At 43.8% G+C, this 25,185-nt stretch overlaps 1 protein-coding gene across 1 annotated transcript in view; it reads right to left on the bottom strand.

The window, feature by feature from the left end:
• The window catches only part of thada (THADA armadillo repeat containing), a 122,871-nt gene that overhangs the window by 9,565 nt on the left and 88,121 nt on the right, over nucleotides 1-25,185 (bottom strand). The window contains exons 32-36 of the mRNA XM_085368927.1: nucleotides 14,735-15,114; nucleotides 11,585-11,709; nucleotides 8,895-8,967; nucleotides 7,785-7,935; nucleotides 7,551-7,673 (exon numbers count right to left, since the gene is read on the bottom strand). Of these exons, the coding sequence (XP_085225053.1) occupies nucleotides 7,551-7,673; nucleotides 7,785-7,935; nucleotides 8,895-8,967; nucleotides 11,585-11,709; nucleotides 14,735-15,114 (852 nt within the window). The remainder of the gene's footprint in view (nucleotides 1-7,550; nucleotides 7,674-7,784; nucleotides 7,936-8,894; nucleotides 8,968-11,584; nucleotides 11,710-14,734; nucleotides 15,115-25,185) is intronic.

The following is a 25,185-nucleotide window of genomic DNA, read 5'->3' as shown; positions in this document are numbered from 1 at the left end:
TTGAGAAGAACAAGAAGTCTTTCTTGTTCACAGCGTGCGCTGCAGATGCTGCAGGAAGCAAAGGTGTGAGATAGTGAGAGAGGTGCAAAATAAAAACACTTTACAGCCCCGGCTTCCTCTGGTGTCAAGATCAAGAGAAACAACAACAACGACAACAGCGAGAAGAGGAAACCAGATAATAAACGTACGAAACCTAGTACGAAACCTCAGCGAGCATTAACACACATATTACGGTGTGGGAGTATTCTGGGAGCCTCATCATCGCAGTCTTGTGTTTATTCAGTCAAACACAAGTAAAAACCGCCTCACCAAGGGCCCAAACAGGCTCCTATCAGTCAATTATGGAAACCTCACCCCACCTATGTGTTTGTGAACTCTCAGCTTTCTTGTCGTTAAAAGCATGCAGTATAACTCATCTGCACAGATCTGTCTTTAAATAGCTTATGTTTGTTTTAACAGGCAAAAAGTAAATGCGTGGATTTCTGTACATGAGATAACACACAGATTACCGGCAAACGTCACAATTAGTCATTCTAGAGGTGATTTTATGTTCTGATCTGTGACTCACCTCCCAGTGGACACTAAATTCAGGTTTTAGTTCTACATTAAACAAAAAAACTTCAAAATGTGCATTAGTTTTAAAACTGATGGAGAAGTGCACTCCCTTCTAACAATTAGAAATGGCATTTTTATGTATTCTGCATGGTCCTGAAAAGCAAATATAAAGAGAATCCGGCTCTGAGTAAACACAGCCACAGATACTCCCGTAAGGGTTGGAGTAAACATTCGACTGACCCACTACTCCTCTCAGATCTAGGTCTGATTACAGATGTTTCACAATAAACGAGGATGCTTAATGAGGCCGATTTACTTCGATATGGTTAGATTGCGAAATACCTACGTTGACACGGTGCATTGCAGTTTTTATCTTAAGAGCACATCACAACCACTACTGTACACTGCAGTGAAAACACTGCACACAGACACACTGCACCAGAGCCTGCAGACACTAGTCATTACTGCAGACATGTGACTTTTTATTTCACACCACCCACCAAATGATTAAAATCTCATTCCCCAGGCTGTCGTTTCGAGTGAAAGACGGTGAAAGCAGCGAAAACACAAATTCTGTCTGTGTTTCCACTGGAGGGTGAAATAACTGCCTATTTATTCCAAAAGTAAAGGACCCAGCAGCAAGTCAAACCTTGAGTAATTCTCCTCTGCTTTCTGTGTGCTTTACAACAACGTCTGAGTGACACAAACCTCAGGTTTACTGCGCAACTAAGTGCTGTGCTGCAATAGGAAGAGGCCCATTTCACGAGCGAGCGTCCTTCGGCTCCACCGGGCCATTCGCTTCCGATCAACTGCATCATCCAGTGTAAACAAATGAAAGGCACCATTCTGAACAGCCCGTCGCTGTCTTTACAGTAAGCAAAATAGGTTACTCCAGGTTGTTTGTTTGAATATGGTTCACTGGGATTGGCCTTTAAAATACGGTCCTGTCAATGGAGTCTACTGTATAATGAAGGATAGAACAATTTGCAAAACTTGCATCGTTTTGAAAATCAGTTTGATGTTTCATGGAAAATGCTCAGTCATTTTCTGGTACAGAGCAGAACGAGAACACTGATACCAATCCTGATATCGTTGATGTAAACACAGCATCCGCTAGCAGCGGGTTACCTTGGAGCAGAGGTGTCGAACTCCAGGCCTTGAGTGCCGGTGTCCTGCAGGTTTTAGATGTGTCCTTGATCCAACACAGCTGATTTAAATGGCTAAATGACCTCCTCAACATGTCTTGAAGTTCCCAAGACACCTGGTAATGAACTAATCATTTGATTCAGGTGTGCTGACCCAGGGTGATGTCTAAAACCTGCAGGACACTGTCCCTTGAGGCCTGGAGTCTCCACCCCTGCCTTAAAGCGAAGAACTGAAGTAGGCAGAACATCCTCCTCCCAGCCAAAACCCATTAATGTGAATAACTATTCAGAAACATTGGCCTCTAACCTTGACGTTAAGGCCGATGTCACAGAGTCAAAAGAGTCCACGATGTTTTAGTAGATCCACCTATGGTATGAATTTCAAAATCCTACGTCACCTTGTTCTCGAGTTATCACGGTTATAAACGTAAATGTCCACACCGAAGTCGCCGCCCGTCTGGTGGGGTGACCCCTCGTGAATACCCCCTGAAACTTGGTGGAGCTCCAGTAAAAGCAGGGCTCTCTACATTTTGATACAGACCCAAATCAACTTTTTAAAAATTGCAAGAAAGAGTGCCGTCTCAGAACTCTGCATGGGCATTTGATGGTATTTGACAATTCTTTGAAGCTAGTCGTGGCAAGCCTGTATCATTTAAGCTTTAACTTTTTAACAACTATTCAAGAATCATGACCAGCTCTGATAAGAATTTTTTTAGAAAATCTGCACATTTTTATATTAAAAATGAGCAAACTTACATTAAATATTTCATACGTAGATTGACCTGTGTGCTGAGCATTTCACTGTTAATCTGCGTGATACTAATCAGAATTCTAATCAAAGCCCTCTTATAGCCCATGTCACAAAGCCCAAATCATCTCAACCGCCCCATCCAAATCCATCTATGCTCTATATATAAAGTCTTCCCTCTGGTCCTGGCCTAAGTCCGTGACAGTGCTGGAGGTCCAGCGAGGACAAACAGAGTTTGATTTCAGACCTAATTAGTCTAGAGGTATTTGGAAGGTGGTGCCAGTTTGCCAGGGTGGGGGTGGGGTGGGGGACAGTTAGATTTGCTCTTCCTATCCAGGACAATGGTTGTGGGTCGCAGCTCAGGGAAGAAGTGAGAGTTTATTTGCCAAGTTTCACTATGAGCTCAACAATGTTTGATACATTTCAAGGAAAGTTTCACTAATGCTGGCTAACAGCAGCTAACGCCAGCGTTTATTAACAGAGAAGTTCAGAAAATCCTCACTGTGAGCTTCACTGACTCATCGACTTGTATCGAACTCCTTTCGCAAAGTTTTAGACGTCGCCACCCGGCACACTGACAGCAGACTAACGTCGCACACTCACTAAAGATGAACGCTCACTACTGTAGCTAAGATGCTGCACATGAATTGGGAGAAAACAGAAGTCAGTTGACCAGAATCTGTAATCTACTGATGTCTAATGGTGAGATTTTACACACGGTCCCTTTAAAGTGAATGGACACAAAGGCTTTATATGTCTAAAGATTTATAGTCTAAATCTGTAGGTACAAAGCAGTCAGAGTGGACCCTAATCTTTGTTAACAATAAAATCAGATCTGTTACCAAAAGTGAGACAACCACCACAGACAGAGCACAGACACAGTGTTTTTAATCTTTAAACTGCTTCCTTAAATTGGGAAAAGGTTTTTAACATTTCCTTAAATTGTGTGTGTTACGTGTTTGTGTGTGTTGTTGAACTGTTCTCTGTTCCCACATTTCTGCCTGTCCTCCATATCAAAGGGCCCGGAGTCACCGCCTCCATCTGAAGCAGCTCACACCTCAGATACTTGACTCTGCAGTGGCAGGTCATAAAACACACACTACCCTTCATGTAACACTGGATGGCCTGAAGGGAATGAGGAAGGCACAAATAGACACACACACACTCTCACAGACACAAACACAAACACAGTAAAGCTGGGTTTTTCCACTGGCACTGCACTATATACTGTGTGTATGGTGTGGAAAAGCATGCTGCACTATTCCTATGCTCTTGGCGCTCTGACCGCAGCGTTAAGGGTTGAGATATTATATTGGTCACCGAGCCAAAGGACTCGCTGCCAGCATCGGGTCTCTGGAGAGGCGGCAGAGAACTTCACCGTTTCAACAACATGTCACTTTGACATTAAAAGCTACCTTAAGCGCCATGGTCGTGTTGTACGTAAACAGTCTTTTAGCCACAGGTCTGTCATGTTTACACCAGCACTGAGGATGTGAGCATTTCCTGCGATATTCTCCTGAATCACAGGTGTCGCCACTCAGAGAAAACCTTCATATCAGTGCAGGTGAAGGAGAAGAAGAAGTCAAAGCCTTTGTGCAAGGTTACATATTCAGAGGCAGACGGAAACAACACCAGACTTTTGCCATTTTAGTTAAAAGACCAATCACAAATAAATCAAATGATAACACAACTTTAATTGGCCTCACAGCCTGCTGCAAAGTCAGCGGCTCAGGATTAATTTAGCACTCCAGGTTAATTCCTTCTTCTCATGTGACCTATACGGTCTAACACACACACACACACACACACACACACACACACACACACACAAGCAGTGCATGTGTTCTTCTGGTCATGATGACTTCATTAAATCGGCCTTGGTACTGCCAAAGCACCATGATGTTCTTCAAGCTAACTGCCGCAGATATAATTTTAGAACATTTCTAAGCTTTAAAAGAAGAAAGATGACATATTTTCCCAAGAAAGGAGTTTGAAAAAAAGATAATCAATGGGATGTGATTCTTTTTTGGTTTTCTGCCATTTTTCATTGCACGAGGAATTCGACTTCCTTGGCCAAGTCGCCCAATCATCTGGTACAAGATCACCAATTTACCGTCTCATTTCTTCCCTTTGTGCGCTGCGTGCTGCATTCCTGCAGTGCGTACGACACGTGCTTGGATAAACTAGGAATTCAGTGCAATTTTCATGATCTTGGCGGTCAGAGCAGATTTTTTGAATGGCTTGGCTGGAGCGTGAAAGGTCACACAGTAGAGTGGAGGCAAACACTCACACTTGTTTTTGTTCCTTCCCCATCGTCCATGAGGAAATGTAAGGTATTTTACGGTAAGTGCCAGACTCAGCGCCTCGCCCACATGCAAAAAGCTGTCATCTCCAAATGAGCGCTGGACAGAGGAGAACCCCCCCCCCACACACACACACACACTGGGACACCCACTCTGTAATTATGCCTATTGTGTTCCTTTCCTGTTGCACAGAAAGAAAAAATCTCCATCTCAGTCACGCTGTGCTGCTGACCTCCTATCTGATTTTTTTTTTAGCTTACAGCTTATCTGACCCAGTCTGGCCTTATATACATAAACACTTATAGCACACACACAGACACACACGCACGCACAGTGCCTTTGTATAAATACTGGTATCAAAACACTTCCAGGGATTTTGAGTTGTTTCCTTGGTACTGAGGTGGTGAAACAGGCTCAGCTTTTAAGGGAAAATTTGGATTTTTTGACTCTGTTTGCTTTTACGGCCACCAAATGAAATAAAAACAGCAAACTGAAATACAGAAAACCCCGTCACTTATCAGCCTTCGGCTAAACCACAGTTCGGGTTGAGTCTTCCCCCATGACTATGCCCCCCTCCCCCCACCAAATCTACAAAAAGTGTTGCCATCAGACATTTTTTTTTTTTTTTTAAATTGTTTTATTTTTTCAGGCTCTCGTTGTTACAAGATGCTATCAATGAGGAAAGACACAATAAGGGTGGCTCCTGCAGGGAAGCTGGGAAAATACAGGAAGTGAGTGTTGTGAGGACAGGAAGTCACAGTAAAGCTGTTTGTGAGGGAGCAGCCAGCTGTCAGTCCTCTCAGATAAGCGAGGATAAGAGCGGCACTGGGGTGAATCGGTCTTACCGTTCAGTAAGGCCGGCCGTCGCACAAGTTCTTCAGAACGCAGCCCTCAGACATTCCAGAAACAATGACACATGACCACAAAAGACACACACACACGCACACAGTCCTAACTCTCGCAAGCTGTCAATCTTAGAATTAGCGCCCTTCGTTCCAGGAATGCTCCCCAACCCTTCGTGCAAAATGATGTCATCGGCCCTTTTTAACATTAGCATGTGTCTGTGGTGCTTTTTGTTAGTGTGTGTCTGTTTATATATACACATGCATTATGTATTATTGTTGGTTTGGTGTTAGGGCCCAGTAATTTAACTTTTATTTCATGTAGTCTGTAGCCAACACGGGCAAGCCCGGGCCATAAGAGAAATGTGGGTGTAAGCCAGGAGGCTCTGACTTGGTTTTATTCTTGGACTAGAGTAGTTTTGCATAATTCACAGTTCAAAATTAGCCTTATTTATCTCATAAGGGGTCCTGATGCAGACGTTTGTTTCATCTACTTTCTGAAATGAGCCGTTTCGACTCCCTCTTACATCCCTTCAGCCCAGCTTTGTTCTGACTGACTGTCAAAAACACCTTAACGGCAGGTGGGTAAGGTTTCTGTGCCTGAGATCGTGTTACGAAGATCCATTCTTAGTGACGACATCGAGAACCAGGAGTAGAAAAAAAACTGTGTCAAACAGAGTTCAGAGCTTTTAGCTCACGGGGACTTAAAACTGAACTTTCAATTACTGAGCTTTTAATGTGAGCAGTCACCATGGTAACAGATCTGATCCGGTCTGAACACCAAGACAGAAAAACATTGGCCAGTTTGATAAATTACTATAAAACAGAAATCATAGAAAAAAAAGAGACTTCAGAACTTGAATAAGAATAATTTGATCTTTAAGTTTCTTTCATTATCACAGCAACTGAAAGCAACTGAAAGCTGTCTCTATACTCTTTAGCACACTCAAACTAGAAGTGTCAACAGCATATCTACGGTAGCCCTGAAAGGCCAAATGCTCTCCAACAAGAAAAATACTCCCAAAGCACTCAAAACGCAACACATATGAAATAAAACACAACGGAAAGAAGAAAAAATGCCACAAAAACTCACAAAACCAAACTGAAGATAACATCAAACGTGTATCGACAGTATTATGTGAATGCCTGCACCTTGTTCTGCCGCACAACACGGAAGAATCCTCCCCTTCTTTAAGTGTCCGATCCTTCACGTGTTTTGGTTTCTTTCATTTCCGCCGTCATGTTGTTGTTTCTCCAAAAACACTTTCTTTTGTTTTATAAGTTTTGTTTTTTCCTAGTTCTACTGTGTTTTATTCAACTTCATTAATGTTGATTTTTTTCTATTTGTGTTGTATTTTGTGAAATTCGACAGGTTGTTGACGGGTTGTTTGTTGCAGTGAAAATAACCTCTCAGGGCCACCGTATATTTCAGCTTACTTACAGTACCTGTTTGACATAATATAAACTAAAAGCAGCTTAAAAACAAGAAAAAAGGCTCAAAGTGAACAACAGTATTTCTTGACCTGCAGCAGTTACACTGACCCACTGATGTCACTGCATGTGACATGTGTCCATGCTAACTGACTGTTAGCACGAATCCATCTATGAAGTTATTTGATAACTTCTGTTGTTTTTAGCAAAATTTATAAGAGGATTTTTAAAACGTAGATAAAGAACTGACAGATTTATTATGAATAACCATGCCATGACTCTGGATGGCTTTTAAATTACAGGAGGACCGGATAGGTCACAGAACAACAGCAGTTAAATGCGGCTGTAATTATTACTGGCCAGGGAGTTAAAAATAACCCACATACTCACTCTGCATTATACTGAAGTCACTAAGCACTGCAGGTAATAACAAAATCCACCCACCCAAGTTTTTAAATAGTGCTGGGTACACGTTTATATTAGTTAGTCTGCAAGGACATGCTTATGCACAGCTCTTAGCGTGTACCTGTACTGAGCAGACGAGCTGGCACGTTAAAGATGAAGTCAGACGCTGAATCTCGGACTTCTTGGTCTTCGTCCTGCAGCAGCACGAACAGACTCCTCCACAGTGAAACTGTCGTGAACAGACCTGCCACAGCACACACACACGGACAGATAGATACTCATACACAAGGTCATCAGCCACAAGCAGCCTCTCACATCAAAGCAAACTTCAGGCTGTTACATTACTGAGGCTCACCCAGTGGCAGACGAGGGCTGGTCAGCAGGGTGGACGTACATTTGACCAGCACCTTTGCGGCCGCCAGCTTGACCTCCGCTGGTCGCTCCTCGCTGCAGCACGAGCACACCAACGCCCCCCACTGAGCGAAACAAGCCACTGCACTCAAACTCTAGATGGTAGATTAATTAGAAAAATACAGTTCAGCTATATATGAATGAGGAAGTTTAACCCACTTCTCACAGATGTATTTGCCACTTGAGCACAAATACAAATACAGTTGCACCAAAGAACAAAGTAAGAAAATGATAACGGCAAGCTTCACATTTTTGTCCACAGCAAGAACATATTTTTCATTCAGAGCATATGGTGGCTGGTGTATGCTTACTGTGAATACCTTGGGACATTGATAAAATAGAAAAGAAAGGATGTGCTATGCTAAAACCCCCCACAACAGTTCGTGAAAGATCTGAGAGCTAAAGAAGCTTTGTAATAATTCCCAGGGATCCAGAGTCTTGCAGAGTCCACAACGCTTGTCGTGGAATAGAGACGGGCATCGGTGCACACACGATGCTTAACCTGCACATCTGTGAAGGCACCATTAATGCTAAACAACATACAGATTATGCTAGTATCCAGATGGTGTCTCTTTCATGGAACACCTTTCTTATTTCAGCAAGGAAATGCCAAACCACATTCTGGTTGTATTCCAGTAAAACGGATAAAAAAAGAACTGGTTCTAAACTGGTCTGCCTGCAATCTAAACTTGCTATGCACTGGTAACATTTTGGGCTTTATCAAACAATAACACAGCAGAGAGGTTGCACTGTAAGTAAATGGGAAAACATCCTATGTACTCATCTAATGCATCCAGAGTCTTGCTAAAAGAACGTATTTATGCAGATTAACCATTTTCATTTGGTGAAGCAATATAATGTAGTAGTTGAATGTTACCAATACTTCCCCCATATTGGAACCATTGATCTGTAGTAAAGGCATTAATCACTAAAGTAGCAGCTAGCTACAACTAAAAGGGACCAGGACAAGGCTGAAGGCTGGTGGTAACAACCTCCACCCCTCAGATTCTTTGCAGGATTACTACACAGCTGATGATGATGAGCTGGTCGTTACCTGCGGGTCAGAGTTCACCAGCTGAATCCCCAGTTGCGAGGCCAACGTCAGGGCAGCACAGTGGAGCTCCACGCTTGAAAACACAAAACCACATCAACTTCAAAACGGCCCATGCAAACAGTTTGCAGCTTTTACTCTAAAATATTTGTTAGATTTGCAGAAAATGTGACATTTTTTAGTTATTTTTATTTGAGTGAATCGGCCCTTAAATTTGAAACATTTGCACAGTGACAGCATAACGTGCTCCTCAGGTTGTTCTGTGGAAATCATTATCCAAGGCTGCGGCGCCGTCAGCCACACACACACCTCTCAACTGTATTGACTTACAATCCACAAAAGAAGTGTGCTGGTACTCACCACTACATTATGGGTCACAATAGCCCGAGTGCTATTCAATCACACGGCAGACAAGGGCAACCAGCAACCCGATCTCATCCCTCCCCGGCTCTAATCATAACCCTGGGGCCACTCCGAAGGGAAAGTGGATCCCCGGGTCCAGAGATTGTGGCCAGGAAAAGGCTTTGCAGGGCTAAAAGCCTTTGTAATCCAATCCTTATTCAAGCCTGTATTCTCTTGTCAGGGGTGAGAAAAGTACAGCAGTGGCTTGTCAAGAAAAGGGGCATGTGTGTGTGTGCCAATGCATGTCAAAGGGGCTTAAGTACGAGCACATACACACGAATACTGGAAGAGAGTGTGCCAAAATTGGTTTGTGGTCAAATGCAGAGACGGGCCGGTGACTCATAATCTTTGACAAAAATAATGCTTTCAGCCTGACAGGTGTGAATAATCTAACGTAGGAATAATGGCGTGATGAAGGTCTTTGAGAGAGTACAGATATCAGCTTTCATCCACTTTTTTTTTAATAACGTTAAACTACTCGTCTCTCTGGCTTCGGGACACTTAAGTTATCAAAACACTTCAGCGGTACGCAGCTAACCACGCAAACATCCTGCAGAGAGGACCCTTCAGGTGCGCCCAGGTGCGGGGTTAAGGTGCAGCCAGTGAACCTGTGTGTCACTCCTTCATGGATTCCGGCTCCGAATGAGCCCCGACAACCTGACGGCGACAGCAGTGTGAGGGCTCTTTCACGAGCCGGAGAGAGGAAGGGAAAAAAACAGAAAGAAGAAAAACAGAAAATGGAGGAGGAGGAGTGTGTGGTTGCATCTTTGCCCTGTAGTACATTCACGTCTCCATCCATCACATTTAAAAGCTGCCCTGGGATTTACTTGGGAACTGTTTTGACAGCAGGTTTTCAGTTAGGACTCACACAGTTGCCTCCCTTTATAACGAATGTAAGTTTGAGGGGGACCCAGCAGGGCCCGTATGAACGTAGAGAGTAGCTGTAGCTGTCTCCTGTATCAATAACATGTACGAACATAACTTAAGAATGGGAAACGCTGTTAATTATGCATTAAAAGTGGGATTTTGAGGGTTAGCAGCACTGTAAATTTCTGCAGTTCAACATTGTTTACGAGAATTTGAATGCAGCGCAGAAAACTTCTTGGAACTGCCGAGAATTGATGTGGAATTTCACACAGCTGAAAAGCTCCCCCGTTCACTCCCAGCCCCTCCAGGCCTAGATGAGGCTATAAGTGTTTTGAGTTACAGGACGCAGACTTCACAGGCTGTAAACAGCTGTGAACTCTGGGAAATCTGTGAGGTTCGTGGGTAATCACGGGGCTGAAACTCTCTACTTCAGACTCACTGTGACGATGTCAGAGATGGATGTCAGGGCGATGAAAACCACAAGAACCAGAACTTAGACACGACGTCTGAGTTCAAGGGTCAGGAGTAAATCTTTACGGATTCTGAACAGAAATCAAACGATACGCAGTGAAATAAATATGTCTTCAGGCCCTCTATCTTTACTCGGATGGACACAGGTCACCACGGTTTTCCGTGTTTTGCAGAAGGTCATAGTACCTGGCACCAGGTACTTTTTCCATACCTGCTCTGCCAGGGTTGTTAGACTGCATGCCACCGATTGGCTGGTCAGTAGCGTCACTCCACGAGTCATTAGAGTGTCTCATTTCCAAAAATCAAAACCGCCATTCTTGAAACTCGACAACGATGAAAATGGCTACAAAAAACAACGCAGTCTGACGAAAAGCCACAAGCTGAGCAGCAGGTATCTCGTCGCTGTTCGTGTCGCATATTAATTAAGTCATGGGATGCTCAGCAGCGCTGCTATGATGACAGCCACGTACATTAGGTAGTACTGGATTGTAATGGAAAACCAGTCGACCCAGCTGCTGCCGAACAAACAGCAGTCTTCTGGGCCAAATATTAGCAGGACGTCAAAAGCTGCTGCACGAGTTATCAGGTGTCTGTGACGACCATCTAAGGAGGAAACCTGCTAGCCAAGCTTGCTATAACCTTAATTCAATGTAATCTTATTTATAAAGCGCCAACAGCAACAATCAGTTCAAGAAGCTTTATATTAAAAGGTAAAAACCCTACAATAATGACCCCTTTATGAGTAAGCACGTGGCGACAGCGGGAAGGAAAAACTCCCTTTTAATAGGAAGAAACCTCCGACAGAACGAGACTCGGGGAACTATCCCGATCATCTGCTACAACCAGGTGGGACAGCTAATCACTTAGCACGTCTACCTCTTATCGAAATATGATCACTTCTGACATCACGGGGCGGTGTCCATCTTTTATATACAGTAGTTCTTTTTACTGACCTGTGAGCAGAGTTCTGAGCCAATGTTAGGAGGTGCAACAAAACCTCCTCCAGGGACAAAACCCTTGCACCATCCTTCCACGGAAGCTCGTCGCTGGAGCTCAGCACACACAAAACCTGCAGGACCTGAGAGGAGGAACGACATGACAGAGACAGCAGGAAGAGCGAGTAAGTAAGATACTTAAGCAAGATACACACTGATGTCATCAAATCATCCTTTTTCACCTCTCTGCCTCACGTACACACACAGTACCAGAGCTACTGGTGAGGGAAGTTGCTCAGCGTCATCCATCAGCAGAGCTTTGGTGTCCTCTCTGCAGTGCTGCTGGCAAGTTGGCCCAAGGGTATTTTTACCCTTCTAGTCAGAGCCTCCCTATGCACACCCTAACCACGGGTACACAGCTGCCACACACACACACACACACACACACACACACACACACACGTGTGCGGGTGAGCACAGCAGGCACTAAGAGGTCTTGTGTCTACTTTTTGCATCTTAACCTTGTGCTTTTTACTGTGCCCAGTCACTCGTACAGAGAGGCAGGCAGCTCACTGAGCACGAGGCGGAAAAGACCTGTTTTTTTCCGCCGCGCTAGACGCCTGTTAAAACACACACATCCAGGCGAGAACACATGTTGACATTCCAGCTGCATATCTCAATGATTATTATTTCTTTCAAGGCTCCAACCTGTTATTAGAGCTTTAAAATAAAGCTCACTTTATAAGATCTGTGTGGGCAGAGGGCAGGGCGAGCGGGTGCATGCAGCATCTGTGTGTAAACATCTGCCTGCGTGCTGCACTTTATGCATGTGAGCACCGAAACATCGAGGGAGCGAGGTGGGCCCGTGAGGTTTCTACGCCGTCATTCTGACTGATTGATCTGATACTAATCAATTACCAACAAACACTGATTACATCACGGCTGATCAGAGAGAAGTCACAAAGTTGCTGTTATTAATCCATTTGGCGAATTTAAAAGCTGTTTTTATTACAGCGTCAATGAAAATAACATGGTGCAGGAGGGGAGAATAATACTGAAACATACAGATAATTATGAACTCTCTTTCATTCTGCGAAGCATCTTTGAGCTTTGTTTCATTTTATTGTAATTATGTTGCATCGTGAGACTTTAAACAGCTTTTTCTCAGAGGACATTCTTCATGCAGAGGATATCTGCATGAAGAATGTCACAAAAAGCTGATGAGACAGGATTTTTTTTATTCTTATGCAACAATTTATTACATTTTCCAGGTCCACAAATATTTTCCAACATAAATAAATCTGTATGTGAACGACTGACCTTGTTGGACCTTTAAAATCCGCTCTCATTGTAAGCACAAGGACACTTTGTTGAGATATCATTCATGCAATTTACTGCATGTTGCAATAATAGATTTTATTAACTTTACAGGTAAAAACACTGAGCTTAGCTTGCTGTGTTAGCACTGCAAAGTAGCAGAATGGTGAACACTGTGAGGCAGATCATTTGAAACTAAATCAGCGCCAATAGTGGACTTTGTCTCAACAAAAACGCAAATTACACTAAAATTAAATCAACCCAATTATGTAATGAAGTGGAAAATAGCTTGCTAGCATATCTGCCTTTATAGCAATGTTTTGCAGTCATTCAGTTACAGCATACTGCCCCCAAATGGCCTAAAAAGTCTATTTAGCTTTAAGCAAACTGCACACACACTGGCTCAAGAGCGCTAACCTATAAAAACAATGGCTCATAGTGTACACATAGATAATGATAATGACAGATAATAGTGTCCATATTTCAGACTCCTGTTAAAAAGTCACTTTGTGGCACAAAGTAGAGGCCAATACATACAACAGCTCATTTGTACTCGTCAGGGAGGTTGTGGTGGGCGTAGCCTATTCCATAGACAATATTTCATCAAGTCTATTGGTTCCTTTCAACTCCAGTGAGAGTCAGTAAATCACTGGCCAAGAAATGCCAAGACAGTGTCATTATTCATTTGGCCGCAGCATTTCTCTTTAACTGAAAAACTTCCAATATATATAATATAACCCCCCCCCCCTTCTTTGCAGTACTAATGGGATTATTTTACGGTAGTTGTAATCACAGCCATCGAGTGTGTATTTTTCACTGTTCATCCACCCGTCTGTCTGCTAACCCCGACAGCTGCTCTGACCATCTCTGCTGCTTCAGACTTTTACGGCCCGCTTTAACAAGCTCCCGTCTTGCGACATACTCGGCTGCCCACATACTCAAATATACACAGTCACAGTAAAGCATGCCAGCCCAGGCGAACAGACTTTCATAGCTGTAACATGCAAATAAATAGTGACGCCCACCCTGCATGAACAGGCACATTTGTAGTTTCCTGCTATAGTCTGTCCTGCAGGTCTAAAGAACTGGACCAGAGTCCATATATCTGCACGAGTCCTGAAAAGAACACAACTTTCCCTCAGCAGCTTTCCCATAATGCTTCACTGCAGATTAGGCTGAGCTATGGCAACTGGCCCATTGGGTTGGTGCGTCTATGGCGCAGAGGAGGCTCCACTTAACAGGCCCGACACATTAAACGTTAACTGCTGGCCTGTAAAGCAAAGCCTGGAGTAGACACATGCCAGTCTGCAGCGCCGAAGTGCACAGCAGCGCCGAGTGCTGTCAGCTCTGCAGGGGTGTTAACGGCAGACGTGACAGAGCGGGTCCGCTGGCAGCCTGTCCTCTTTGGGAAGAAATACAACCTTCTGTCCCCAAACAGGAAATAGGTCGCATTTTCCTCTCCAAAACCTGTTAGCGAGGAAAGCTACCAAGCCTCTCAAGAGTCAGTGTAAGTAAGTGAGCGAGTGAGTGAACCAGCTCACTGCAAGTGTGCTTGGCGTTTCCCCCTGTGGCCGATTAGCCTCTCACGCAAGGCTCTGAGAGATGGATTGGGATTTTAATCAGTTTGTAACCAGTGTCGCTGTGATTCAGGGAAACTGTGTCAGATAGAAAAAAGGAGCTCACCATTCTGTGATGTTAGAACTTTAAGATTATGCTGCTGCTGGCAGCAGGCGTCCACATATATATAAAACAACTAGACGTGTATACAGGCTCCCAAACAAAAAACACAACAAACAAATGAAACTCCTAGAATACGTTTGTGTAAATCTGTGTGTGTGCGTGTGGTCTCACCTTGGCCAAACACTGTGGGTGAGTCTCATGAAGAGCCAGACTGGTCAGGTTAGACTGGGTGGTCTCATCCAGCCACTCAGGCCTCCTCTTCCTTTCCTCCTCCTCTTCCTCCTCCAGCTTCCTCAGTAGCCCCTCTAATGCCAGCTCCCTCACCTCGTACTGCGGGCACTGCAGCAGATGGTCCAGGAGCTTGGTCTTCAGCTGGGGGCCGTCCCAGAGCTCAGGGAACTCCACACCGGCGCTGAGGCCCACCCGAGCCAGGCTGAGGAGGTACTGGGTGCTGCCAGGCCCAAAGGTGGCAGAGGAATTGCAGGAAGTGACCAGTTCTGAGGCCGTGAGGACGGACAGAGTCTTCTGACGGAGTGTGCCGACCTCTGAATCTGACAAACGCATGAAACATAATATTAGCTGACAGCAACAAACAAACAGTTATTTAAAAGTCATTTTTATTCCAAACTTACAAAGTCAAACTTTTTAGAAACACTGCCATGTAAATTAAAACCGGCCATGTTATCTTCTGCTAGCATTCATCTGATGATATCATACTACAACGCTTTGGTTTAGTGCCACAAACCCACACGGAGCAACCCATTAATAATGCCAGCTGGCTCCTAAATGACTAACCAGCAAACATTTCCCAAACAGCATGGTGTATGTACAAACAGGAATCAGATGAGAGATACAAGTTACTGGAAATACCAGTTTCAAATAGGCCTCCGGAGCTCTGTCACACCTCAAAGTTGCACAGCACTGATACAAAAATAGCCCATCGCACAACCTACAGTATGATTTTATTTCTCGTCTCCATTGCTGCCTCTGGTTCAGATCCAGTATTCCTTTGAAAAAGGCCAAGTTCCTCTTAGAAGGTAGATCTGGTTTCCAAGTGCCTCTTTATCCTACTTGGCACCAAGTAAGCATTAGCCACTTTCTACCAACATGCCTTTGCTGTGAGGGCTTGTTGCTATCAGCGGTCAAGCTAAAGCATTTTCATGAGTGTCTATTATGGTATTGATTGATTCATGACTTTTTGCGAGGTCACAGTCACATTATCACAGTGTCACAAAGCCTCATGGTAGTTGTAGTCTTGCTCCCAGTGCACACAAAGTGAGAATCTACAGGATAGATAACCCTCTTAAAGCAGCCCATTGGTCGAGTTCACACTCATGATCTTGTTCTCTTTAGAGCTGTGTTTTTCATAGTCCTGTTTGTTGACATCCTGTCAGTGTGTACTTGATGCTTGGGCTCTCCTTCCCAAAGGAAGACTGTTCAGTGACGTCAGAGATAACATACGAGGAGGACCGCGACACTAAAAGAATCCTGGATGGAAATTTACCGCAGAATTCTGAAAAACTATGATGGATGTCTCCCGACTCGGCCAATACCAAGAAATAAAAACTTTTCAGACACACCAACCTGGTCCTTGGAGTAACTCTGAATCACGACTGAAAGAGAGCAGGCGATACAAGTTTACTCCAAAATGTGGCTCGCCTTATCCTTAGTTTTCCAGGCATACTGTATCTACCCTAGGATAGACCCACAACACGCTGGGAAGACTATGTATCTCACCTGGTTTGGGAACACCTTGAATGCAGGTGTACTTTGAATGTACCCCCCAAACTCTCCTTCTTCCCGTTATTATTTTCAGACACTACAATTTCTAAGCAGTTGTATTGCAGTCTGATTTCTTCACAAGCTAAACACACACACACACACACACACACACACACACACACACCCCTTTGTGATGTGAACAGATGCATACAACAGGCCAAGCTGAAGAAGCCAGTGTCGTCTGTTCCTGTCTATTTTGACTTTTATTGGAAAGACTGTGTCAGTGTCTGTTTGGAAAAGCCCATGGTTGTGCCAGCCCGGCCACCTGTGAACACGCACCCTCAAGGAGTGATGGACACACATGTGCACACATACGCGCACACTTCCTGTGAAATATAAGAAGAATCCAGAGGCGGGGCAGCAATATAGTAACCCGATGCCATGCTCACACTGTGCTCCTCCCTACAGTACTGTTTCAAGACTCCACACAGACCCTGCTTTGACAGCCAACTCAATTAGTTTAACACACACACACACACACACACACACACACACACAGAAAGCTTATGAAACCCAGCGCAACTCAATCTGGCCCCACAGCGCCACTCAAAATGTGGCTTGACAAAAGAGCGGGAAATGCTGCATTCCTCCAGAGATGGGCTGGGTTACCGTAGAGATGGCCAGGTTATTATGGAACCTGATCCTCAAAGGGGGGTCCGAGGCCAAATAAGCATAGCCTAATGGTTATAATGGCGGGGGTAAGGGCACAGTAATGACACCGATGATGAAGGGAGGAAAGAGAAGAGGATGACTGAAGGAGAAAGGGTGCGTGTCAAAAAGAAAACAGCTGTCGGTCAAGGTGGAACGAAGTGAAAAACTGTGTGTGTGCGTCAAAGGGTTTTAAAAACAGCATGTTGCCATTTGCTTGTCATATGCTGATACAGTCAACTATAATGCTCCGATCCTAGACAGACGACAACGCTACACGCACTCACGGCGAGCAACCTGAGACGCAAGAGGCACAAAAATATGTTGAGTGAAGGTCAGAAGAGAAGAAAAAGGAGAAACTGAAAAATCCCAAACCAGGGAGGAAAGGACAGAGCGAGAGAGGAAAAACATCATTAGTCAGGATGCAAAGCTGCTTTTTTATGATGGTCTTTATTAAAACTAGAGTGGCGGAGGAGGCAGGAGCAGCCAAGCGTTGCCCCAGTAAATGAAAGGCGTTCCTGTGAGGGCCATTTCACCGCGATTTTTCATGGCTGATCATAAATAGCCATTGTTCTCCCACAGCTGTGTTTATTTAAAATCGGTGTCTGCACTTGTGTCTCTTCATTACGCTCGTGTGCAAACCTGCAGCTGGACCGTGGCCAGACTCCATTAAGCCGTATTACCATGTGATATTTCGGGATGCTCTGGGATGCGGTCGGGCTCGTGTGACTGCAGCTTGAGAACGGGGTTAATAAACGACACGTAAATGCAGGTCTTAGCGAAGAGCTTTAGTGCAACGTGATGGTGAATTTCATACATTTACAAACTGCTCAAAAGAATGTAAACTACTTATGGAATTAACTGTGAGCTATTTTGCCATCAGATTAACTAATTGTAAATAATTTTAATCCCAAATTGAGACAAAACATCCCAAGTTTTGTCTCAACATCAGTTCAGAAGCCCGTGACCAGGGCAGATCCCAAGATTTTTAGAGCCCACCGGCCAGAAAATGTGCTGGGGCCCCCCCACTGCCTCAAACCACCATCTGAATATGTACCCAACCACCAAGTTCTTATTAGTCCTTTAACAACACTTCCTGTGCTAAAATAAGATTAAGCCCTTCTGCCGAAGTGATTAAACTCACCTTCATTGGGGATTTTTAAAAACCTTTTAACCCTTTTTGATAAATTATTACATTAATTTTCTGTTTATTGACTAACAGATTAAGTGAATAGTTAATGCAGCACTTTTAGCTGCTCCCTTACTCCAAAGGGGTTGCAGCCATGGATGGATCCCCATATTTTGACCTGACAAAGCCTGATGCAAAGCTCCAGGTCTGAGACCATCACAGAGTATGCTCCTATTCTTAAATCAGGGATCTTTTGCCTGTCAGTGATATTAGCATTAATCACGAACCACACAGCAATATTAGTAACTGATGCTACTTTATTTAATTCAAATGCCATCCGCTCTACAGCTCTACAGATTTGTGCTGAATATTTGGCTCCAAGGAGCAACCTGATATCTCTAATAATCAAGGGGAGGCAAACAGTGGGGAAACTGCTCACCATCTCTCTTGTCTGAGCAGGACCACCAGAACAGTTCAATTTCTGGGCTCAGAGTGTGCAAAGACATATGAATAAAGAGAATGCTAACCACAGTAAAGCAAACATCGATCAAGGTCTGTGGTTATGCTGATTCCCCCTGCATATCTGTCATGTTTTAGTACATGAAATTCAAGACTTGAACAATCCTGTTTTACCCCGGTGGTATTAGCTTTTCATTGAAGACACCCAAATTTTCAAAGAGTACAAATACTCTGGAGTTCAAATTTTGGCAGTCCGTGAAAAACAACAGAGTGATTGCACACGCAGGAAAATCAAAAGCCTCGGCAGAGAGTGATGCTGCAGAGAACCGAGTTCATATGGTCTCAGACTTTGCTTATCCTGTGTGCACGCAGAAGAGAGGAACACAAGTGCTATATGTGTGATGGTCTGTTTTACACTAAAGGTCAAATATTTGAACTAAACGTAACCACAGCATCTGGTTTAGGTCAACCTGGGCCAACCTTGCAGTTTGTGGTTTATGGGAGGACGGGTACTGAATGGGTGCAGAGGGTCAGCATTCTGCTCCAGGAAACACTGAACTCAACAGCTACATCCAGCCCAACACCAGAATCGTTTTCACCACAGCTCATTTTTAGAAGTGTCACTGGGAAATATACACACTTTGAATATTATGCAATGCCCGAGATCATATGACGAAGGGTGGGTGAGTGTTCTATATAGTCGTTTAAGAGCTGTACCACAAAACTGGGAGAAGAGGCGTGCTGCTGCTCTATTAGCGCTTCCCATAGCCCACTAAAAGCTGGTTGTAAAGACGCTTTGCTGTGTCGAACTAGAGCTCTGGCAAGATGCGTGCACGTGCTCTCACACGCAAGCACACAGCTGGATTTCACATCAGTCTCCACCGTCATTACCCAAACTGTGAAAAACAAACCCCAGACGCTACGTGTGTGTGTGTGTGTCTGACAAGTGTGAGAGAGCGGGCCCTCTTATTAGCCTAAAACACCAGCCCCACATATACATCTGTCCTAAAAATAAAAGGACGCTAAAACAAAAAGAGCTTTAAATAATATTTCGGAAAAACACCCCAAAAAGACAAAACATGAAATACAATTTTAGATGAAAAGAGAAGCACTCAAATTGCTTTTTACAACCACTTTTGTTCAACATTTAAGTGCTTTGTGTCTAACACTCTCACTCCGATTAACACATTGGGATCAACTTGGGGATTGTCCAAGGATACTTAGGAATGCAGACTGGATCAAACCAGTTAGCTCCGACTTCTCATGTTTTCTCTACTGGCTGGTTTGCTAACCACAGACAAAACGGTGGGAAAAATTAACCAATGGTTCTCGAGTATGCTTTCTCTCACTTGCCGAGCAGGTCAGAAATCAGCAGAGATACCATATAAGCCACGCCCCTATTAAAAGCCACACACCATTTCGAAGGCTTTTATACATTTCTTTGATACAGAACGTAGGCCAGGTGACTGTGGTGGTGATCCTCGAGATCATTCAGCATTTCCCCAACCCTGCTGTATTTCACTGCAACTGCAGTCAGCCGTTCATCTTCTGCTGTGAGCTGGAGAGCTGCTTCAGGTGACCATACGCTGAGCTCACTGAACAAAATAAGGGCTACAGTTGGCAGCTACTGTCTAAGATGGTGGAGCTCGTCTATCCTCCAAGTATTTAGTACTTTTATCTTACAGGTTTAAAATGCTCAATTTTTATTCCCTAAATCTTCGAGATCAATAGTCGTCAAGTCAAGTAGCCTCCTTTTTTTTCAAGCTCTTAAGACTACCATGACCTGGATGACTACAAATCTACACAGACTTGTAGAGAACTAGTTAATAAGCTTGTTTTTTTCTGAACAGCTAAACCACTGCTTACTAATGATCCCTAAGCTTATGAGCTGTGAGCAGTTTGATTCGTGCACCCCAGTTTTATGATTATAACGAGGTAAAACTCAGCATTTCACACAAAAACATTAACGATGAGGTCAGAACACTCAAATAAAATGGTAAATGGTAAAGTCCAAGACATCTGCAGAGTGGTGTGTTCTACAGTATTTCATAGGAGGAGGGTGAGCAAGTTATTCAGCTCTTGGCACTAGACTGCAGATGGTGCACAATTCCCTAGAAAAAAAAAAAATCTTAAGCTAAATGAGTGGAAGTATCCAAATATAGAGCCACACGGCTTACCAAGCTGTCACACATGAACATCAATCAGATGTGCTAAACCTTCTTGAAGCCTAATTATGACAACATGGTTTTTTGGATGCACTAAGAATAAACTTCCAAGGCTTTTTTCTTTTTAATACAGCACTCACACACCACACATGTATGGCATGTACAGCGAATGTGACAGGATGCTATAATGATTCCTCCTCTCCATAATGACTGGGAAGGGATTGCTTTGTAACTGCACTGTAGAAATCCATAATCTTCAGCTGTCTCATTCTGAAAAATGCATACTTTTTAAGTTACTATCTTATTAGTAGGTCGCTTCATTGTTTACAGATTTTTGGAAAGTGATGCGTTCGGGTGGCGGCATTCAGAGAAAAGCACAGTGAGCAGTCAGTCCTTGGAACAACCAGGATGAAGATAATCATTTGCTTTCATGAGAACTTCAAAAATCAAAGAAGCAGCAATGAATAGAGCTTGTAGTTGACTGCAGTGCTGTGCAAAAGTCCTGAGCCAACACTCATTTCTTTGTATTTCGATCGGAAAATAATTATTCTTCAGTACAGCCTGAACTCTCCCCAGGAAGCTTTGGAACGCTAACTTTTTTCCACTCGATAAAAGCTAACGTGAGGGTTCCCGGTGGTTAGGGCCAAATGCAACTGCATGGCAGGATGCAGTAAACGGACCAAACTTCAGTCAGAAGAACAACTGAGATAATCCATCCACGTACGAGGTTAGTCATTAATATACTGCTGCATAGTTACATCGTAAGGTTTTAAAAACTGAGCTTTAAAATGAACAGCGGTAATAAAAACCGTGAGAGGCCGACAGTGATCACTGCCTTCTTTTAGGGGCTTGTTCAGATTAAATAGAACAAGATGCAAAGCATTCAAACACGTTAAAAACACAAGAGTCTTAATAAATGCAGAGTAGTTTGGACGCCGAAGCAGGATTCATACGTCGTCACTTAAAGACCGGATTCTGTTCTGTCGGGATGATCATACACTGCTTCAATAATGTTGCAGTCCAGGCTCTGGGGACGAAAACCCATAACTGATATTGTTCCATTGTGTGTTTTTCTATCCACGTATGCTTTTACTGCATTGGCAGAGTGTTTGGGGAGCAACCATTCCTTTAAAAATAGTCAGGTACAAGAAGTGGACAAATAAAATGATTAAAAAAATATAGTTCAAAAGCAAAACTTCCATATGGAGACTGGTTGTGTGAAAAAGTCTGGGTCCTTGGAAACAAACAGTGAGGGGTGGCTCGAGACTTTTGCACAGCACTGTAGATGTTGAAACATTGGTGCATCAGAAAAACCACTCAGTTAAACAAATCATTGATTTTAAAACGCGCAACGACAGGTATCTGCTCTGAGAAGTTACGATGCCTCTCGCCACTAGCAGCATCACACCTCTGTGACGGGAAGTTTAGGTCTATATGTAAGGTGGATTGGCAGATGACAGCCGTGCTAACTAGTGCGTTTCTGCACTTTTTTGACCTAGAATAGCAGCTGTGCCGCAGTAAACTGTCATATAACCACTCAACCAGAGCGGTACCTAACCACACTCTCACAGGCCTGTAGACTCTGACCTACAAGGAAAGAAAGCTGCTGCTACTAGCACTGCTAAAGCTAGCCACACTCTTGAAACTGCATCCGCCAAATTAACGGCCACTAAAATATATCTGGAGACTCATTTTAGTATTTTGTACTTGTGCATCCACTTCAAGCCAGTCACTGCTAACCAGCTAGCCTTCCTGTTGTGTGTTTTCCAGAGGTGCTCTAGTGGGGGTCCCTGATAACTGCTCTGTTTTTAATCACAAAGTAAGCCTACTTAGATAAAAAGAGGGAACCGTTATATGGTTATATTAAATAAATTATATATTTAAATAAGTCAGTTGTACGGGGCACATGCACACTCATGAAAAAGATCTTATGAACGATTCAGAGACAAATCACAGCAACATTTAAAGGATGCTTAAACTGTAGAAAGATCCAATTCCTGGTTGCAAATGGCTAAACGTGCAATATTTATATCAGGGATGTGAGACTGTACATTGAGGGCAGCACGGTGGCACTGTTGCCGCACAGCAAGCAGGTCCTGAGTTCAATTCCACCATCAGGCCGGGGTCTTTCTGTGTGGAGTTTGCATGTTCTCCCCGTGTTTGCGTGGGTTCCCTCCGGGTACTCCGGCTTCCTCCCGCAGTCCAAAGACATGCAGCTTGTGGGGATAGGTTAATTGGATAATCCAAATTGCCACTCGGTGTGAATGTGAGCGCGAATGGCTGTCTGTCCCTGCGACAGACTGGCGACCTGTCCAGGGTGTACCCCGCCTCTCGCCCTATGACAGCTGGGATAGGCTCCAGCGCCCCCGCCATCCTGAAAAGGATAAGCAGAAGCGAATGGATGGACTGTACATTGTGAGCCACATACAGCCCACTTTGATCTTGAGTGGGCCGGACCAACAAAACTCCCCTTTCTGCCAGCGTAAAGAAGTTAAACTACACACGTAATCCTTGATCCTTCCTCCAAAGTTTTGCAGTGAGCCGGACTGGACTATTTGCCTGTTTGACAACCCTGATGTATATGAACAGGGGTCTATAAAACTGATTTTGACTTTTTTTCTTGACTTTTCCTCTAATTCTTTTCCTCCTTTTTTCAAGTTAAAAGACTAGAAAATTGAAGATCGTGTCTACAAACAGCACACGAAAACTGATGGGGCTGAAAAGAATTACAGTACGTGTTGCAGTTTACCAGAACAGAACAAATTAAGGCCAGACTCCGGTCTTAAGCGGTCATCATCATCATCATGTGAAAGCACACTAATGAAAACAAGTTCATTTTTGTTTGATTTTTACCTCCTGTTAGTGTCCGGCTTCCACTCTCCTCTCTCTCTCCTGCTAAAGCTTTCAGTTTATTTTACTGGCAAGGCTGGAAAGCAAAGAAACAGCAGGCTGGCTGAGGTGGAGATGAAGCAATGGACAGAGGGTTTTTTTTATGAGTCAGCACAGATCAAAGAGCTGGAGCAGAGAAATGTGTGCACACTCATGAACAAAGAGCTGTGTTCAGAGCTGAGAGGAATTGGCTGGTAAATGCAAAGTTCCTACTTAATGCAGGGAGCCAGTTAAAAGAGGGGAGGGAAAAAAAGTAATATTGAAAAAGGGGATTGTTCACCTTCTTTTCCTCTGGTGCCAGGCGCTCTTAAGAGCCTGCTGCTTTCAAATGAACTTCCAAAACCTGTGGCTTTTTAAATCTGATTCAAGTGAGAAGTGCAATTACACAAGAGGAACAGGGGAAGTGATTAGAGGTGAGGAGCAGGAACAAAAAAAGAAGGAGAAATAAAAAGGCCACCACCAGAGCGGGTGAAACCAAAGACAGACTTATGATAATAATCGAGGCATTAGAGGTGTGTAAGCTCCAGGCTGCTTATTTAGTTATGTAAGGAGGAGAGCCAAGTCAGGCCAATCTACAGGCTTGTTTGGAGAAATCCTCGGTATTTCCACTGTCAAGACCAACATGTGCTCAGCACATGGCCCACTGAAAACATCGGTGCCCTCCTCCCCTTTCCCTCTTTCCTCTCTGTACAGCACTCCTCCATAAACTGGGTCACAGACGCAACCCCACCATCTGTCACAGATCGCTCGCCTTCGGTTTCACATTCCTCCAGCGTGGAGACCCCGCAGGTCTGCGTGCGTGCGCACATGACCGCACAAGCGTGCACACGCACGCACCAGGAGGCTTCTCTGAACTACCCGATACACGAAGCAGACTCCTGTCAACAATAAGTCTAAATGGAGAGCGCAGTGGTGCACAGCCTCGCCAACAAAAGTTGCACGGTTGTCCGTTCAGATGATGAAAGCTCCGACGTCAAATTCGAAGCAAATGGACTGAAAGCAGCTGCTGCTTGCTGAGCTGGTGAAATGCCGGGCAACGCCGTGACAAGCAGCAAAACTCAAATATCCATCACTCTGTTCGACTAGAATACACCGAACCCAGAAAAGATCTTTTAACAAAGAGATTGTACTTTAGTCAGCAAGAACGTTTAAATAAAAGGAAGCTGCAGAGGAAAGTTTAGGAAATTTGGTGGACAGGTGGAGCATGAGCGAGTGGGCAAATAGGAACACCAGATGTAGATCGTTTCATTTCAAGTTGTCAAAGTGGGGATTTTATCTTCTGGCTCCAATTTTTAGTGTTTCTAAGGCAAGCTGGAATGTTTTAAACAGCACAGCAACATTTATGGCCCGTTAGCTAACATGATTTTAGGTTAGTTATAGTTTATTTATTTATATCGCACATTTAATTACAACAGGAGCGTTGACCAAAGTGCTGTACAAGAATACAACATACCTAATAAAATAACTTTATTAGTATTGATGGCAAACACCAAATATGAATTAACAAATAACTCTCATGCTGTATTAAAAGTCAGTAAATAAAAATGTGT

This window comes from Diplotaxodon limnothrissa, linkage group LG13, assembly GCF_057381915.1.
Source record: "Diplotaxodon limnothrissa isolate DT_005_m linkage group LG13, D_limnothrissa_male_GT1.1, whole genome shotgun sequence".
Classification (NCBI taxonomy): domain Eukaryota; kingdom Metazoa; phylum Chordata; class Actinopteri; order Cichliformes; family Cichlidae; genus Diplotaxodon; species Diplotaxodon limnothrissa.
The sequence above is the reverse complement of the archived record's forward strand: the minus strand, read 5'-3'. Positions and strand labels throughout refer to the sequence as shown.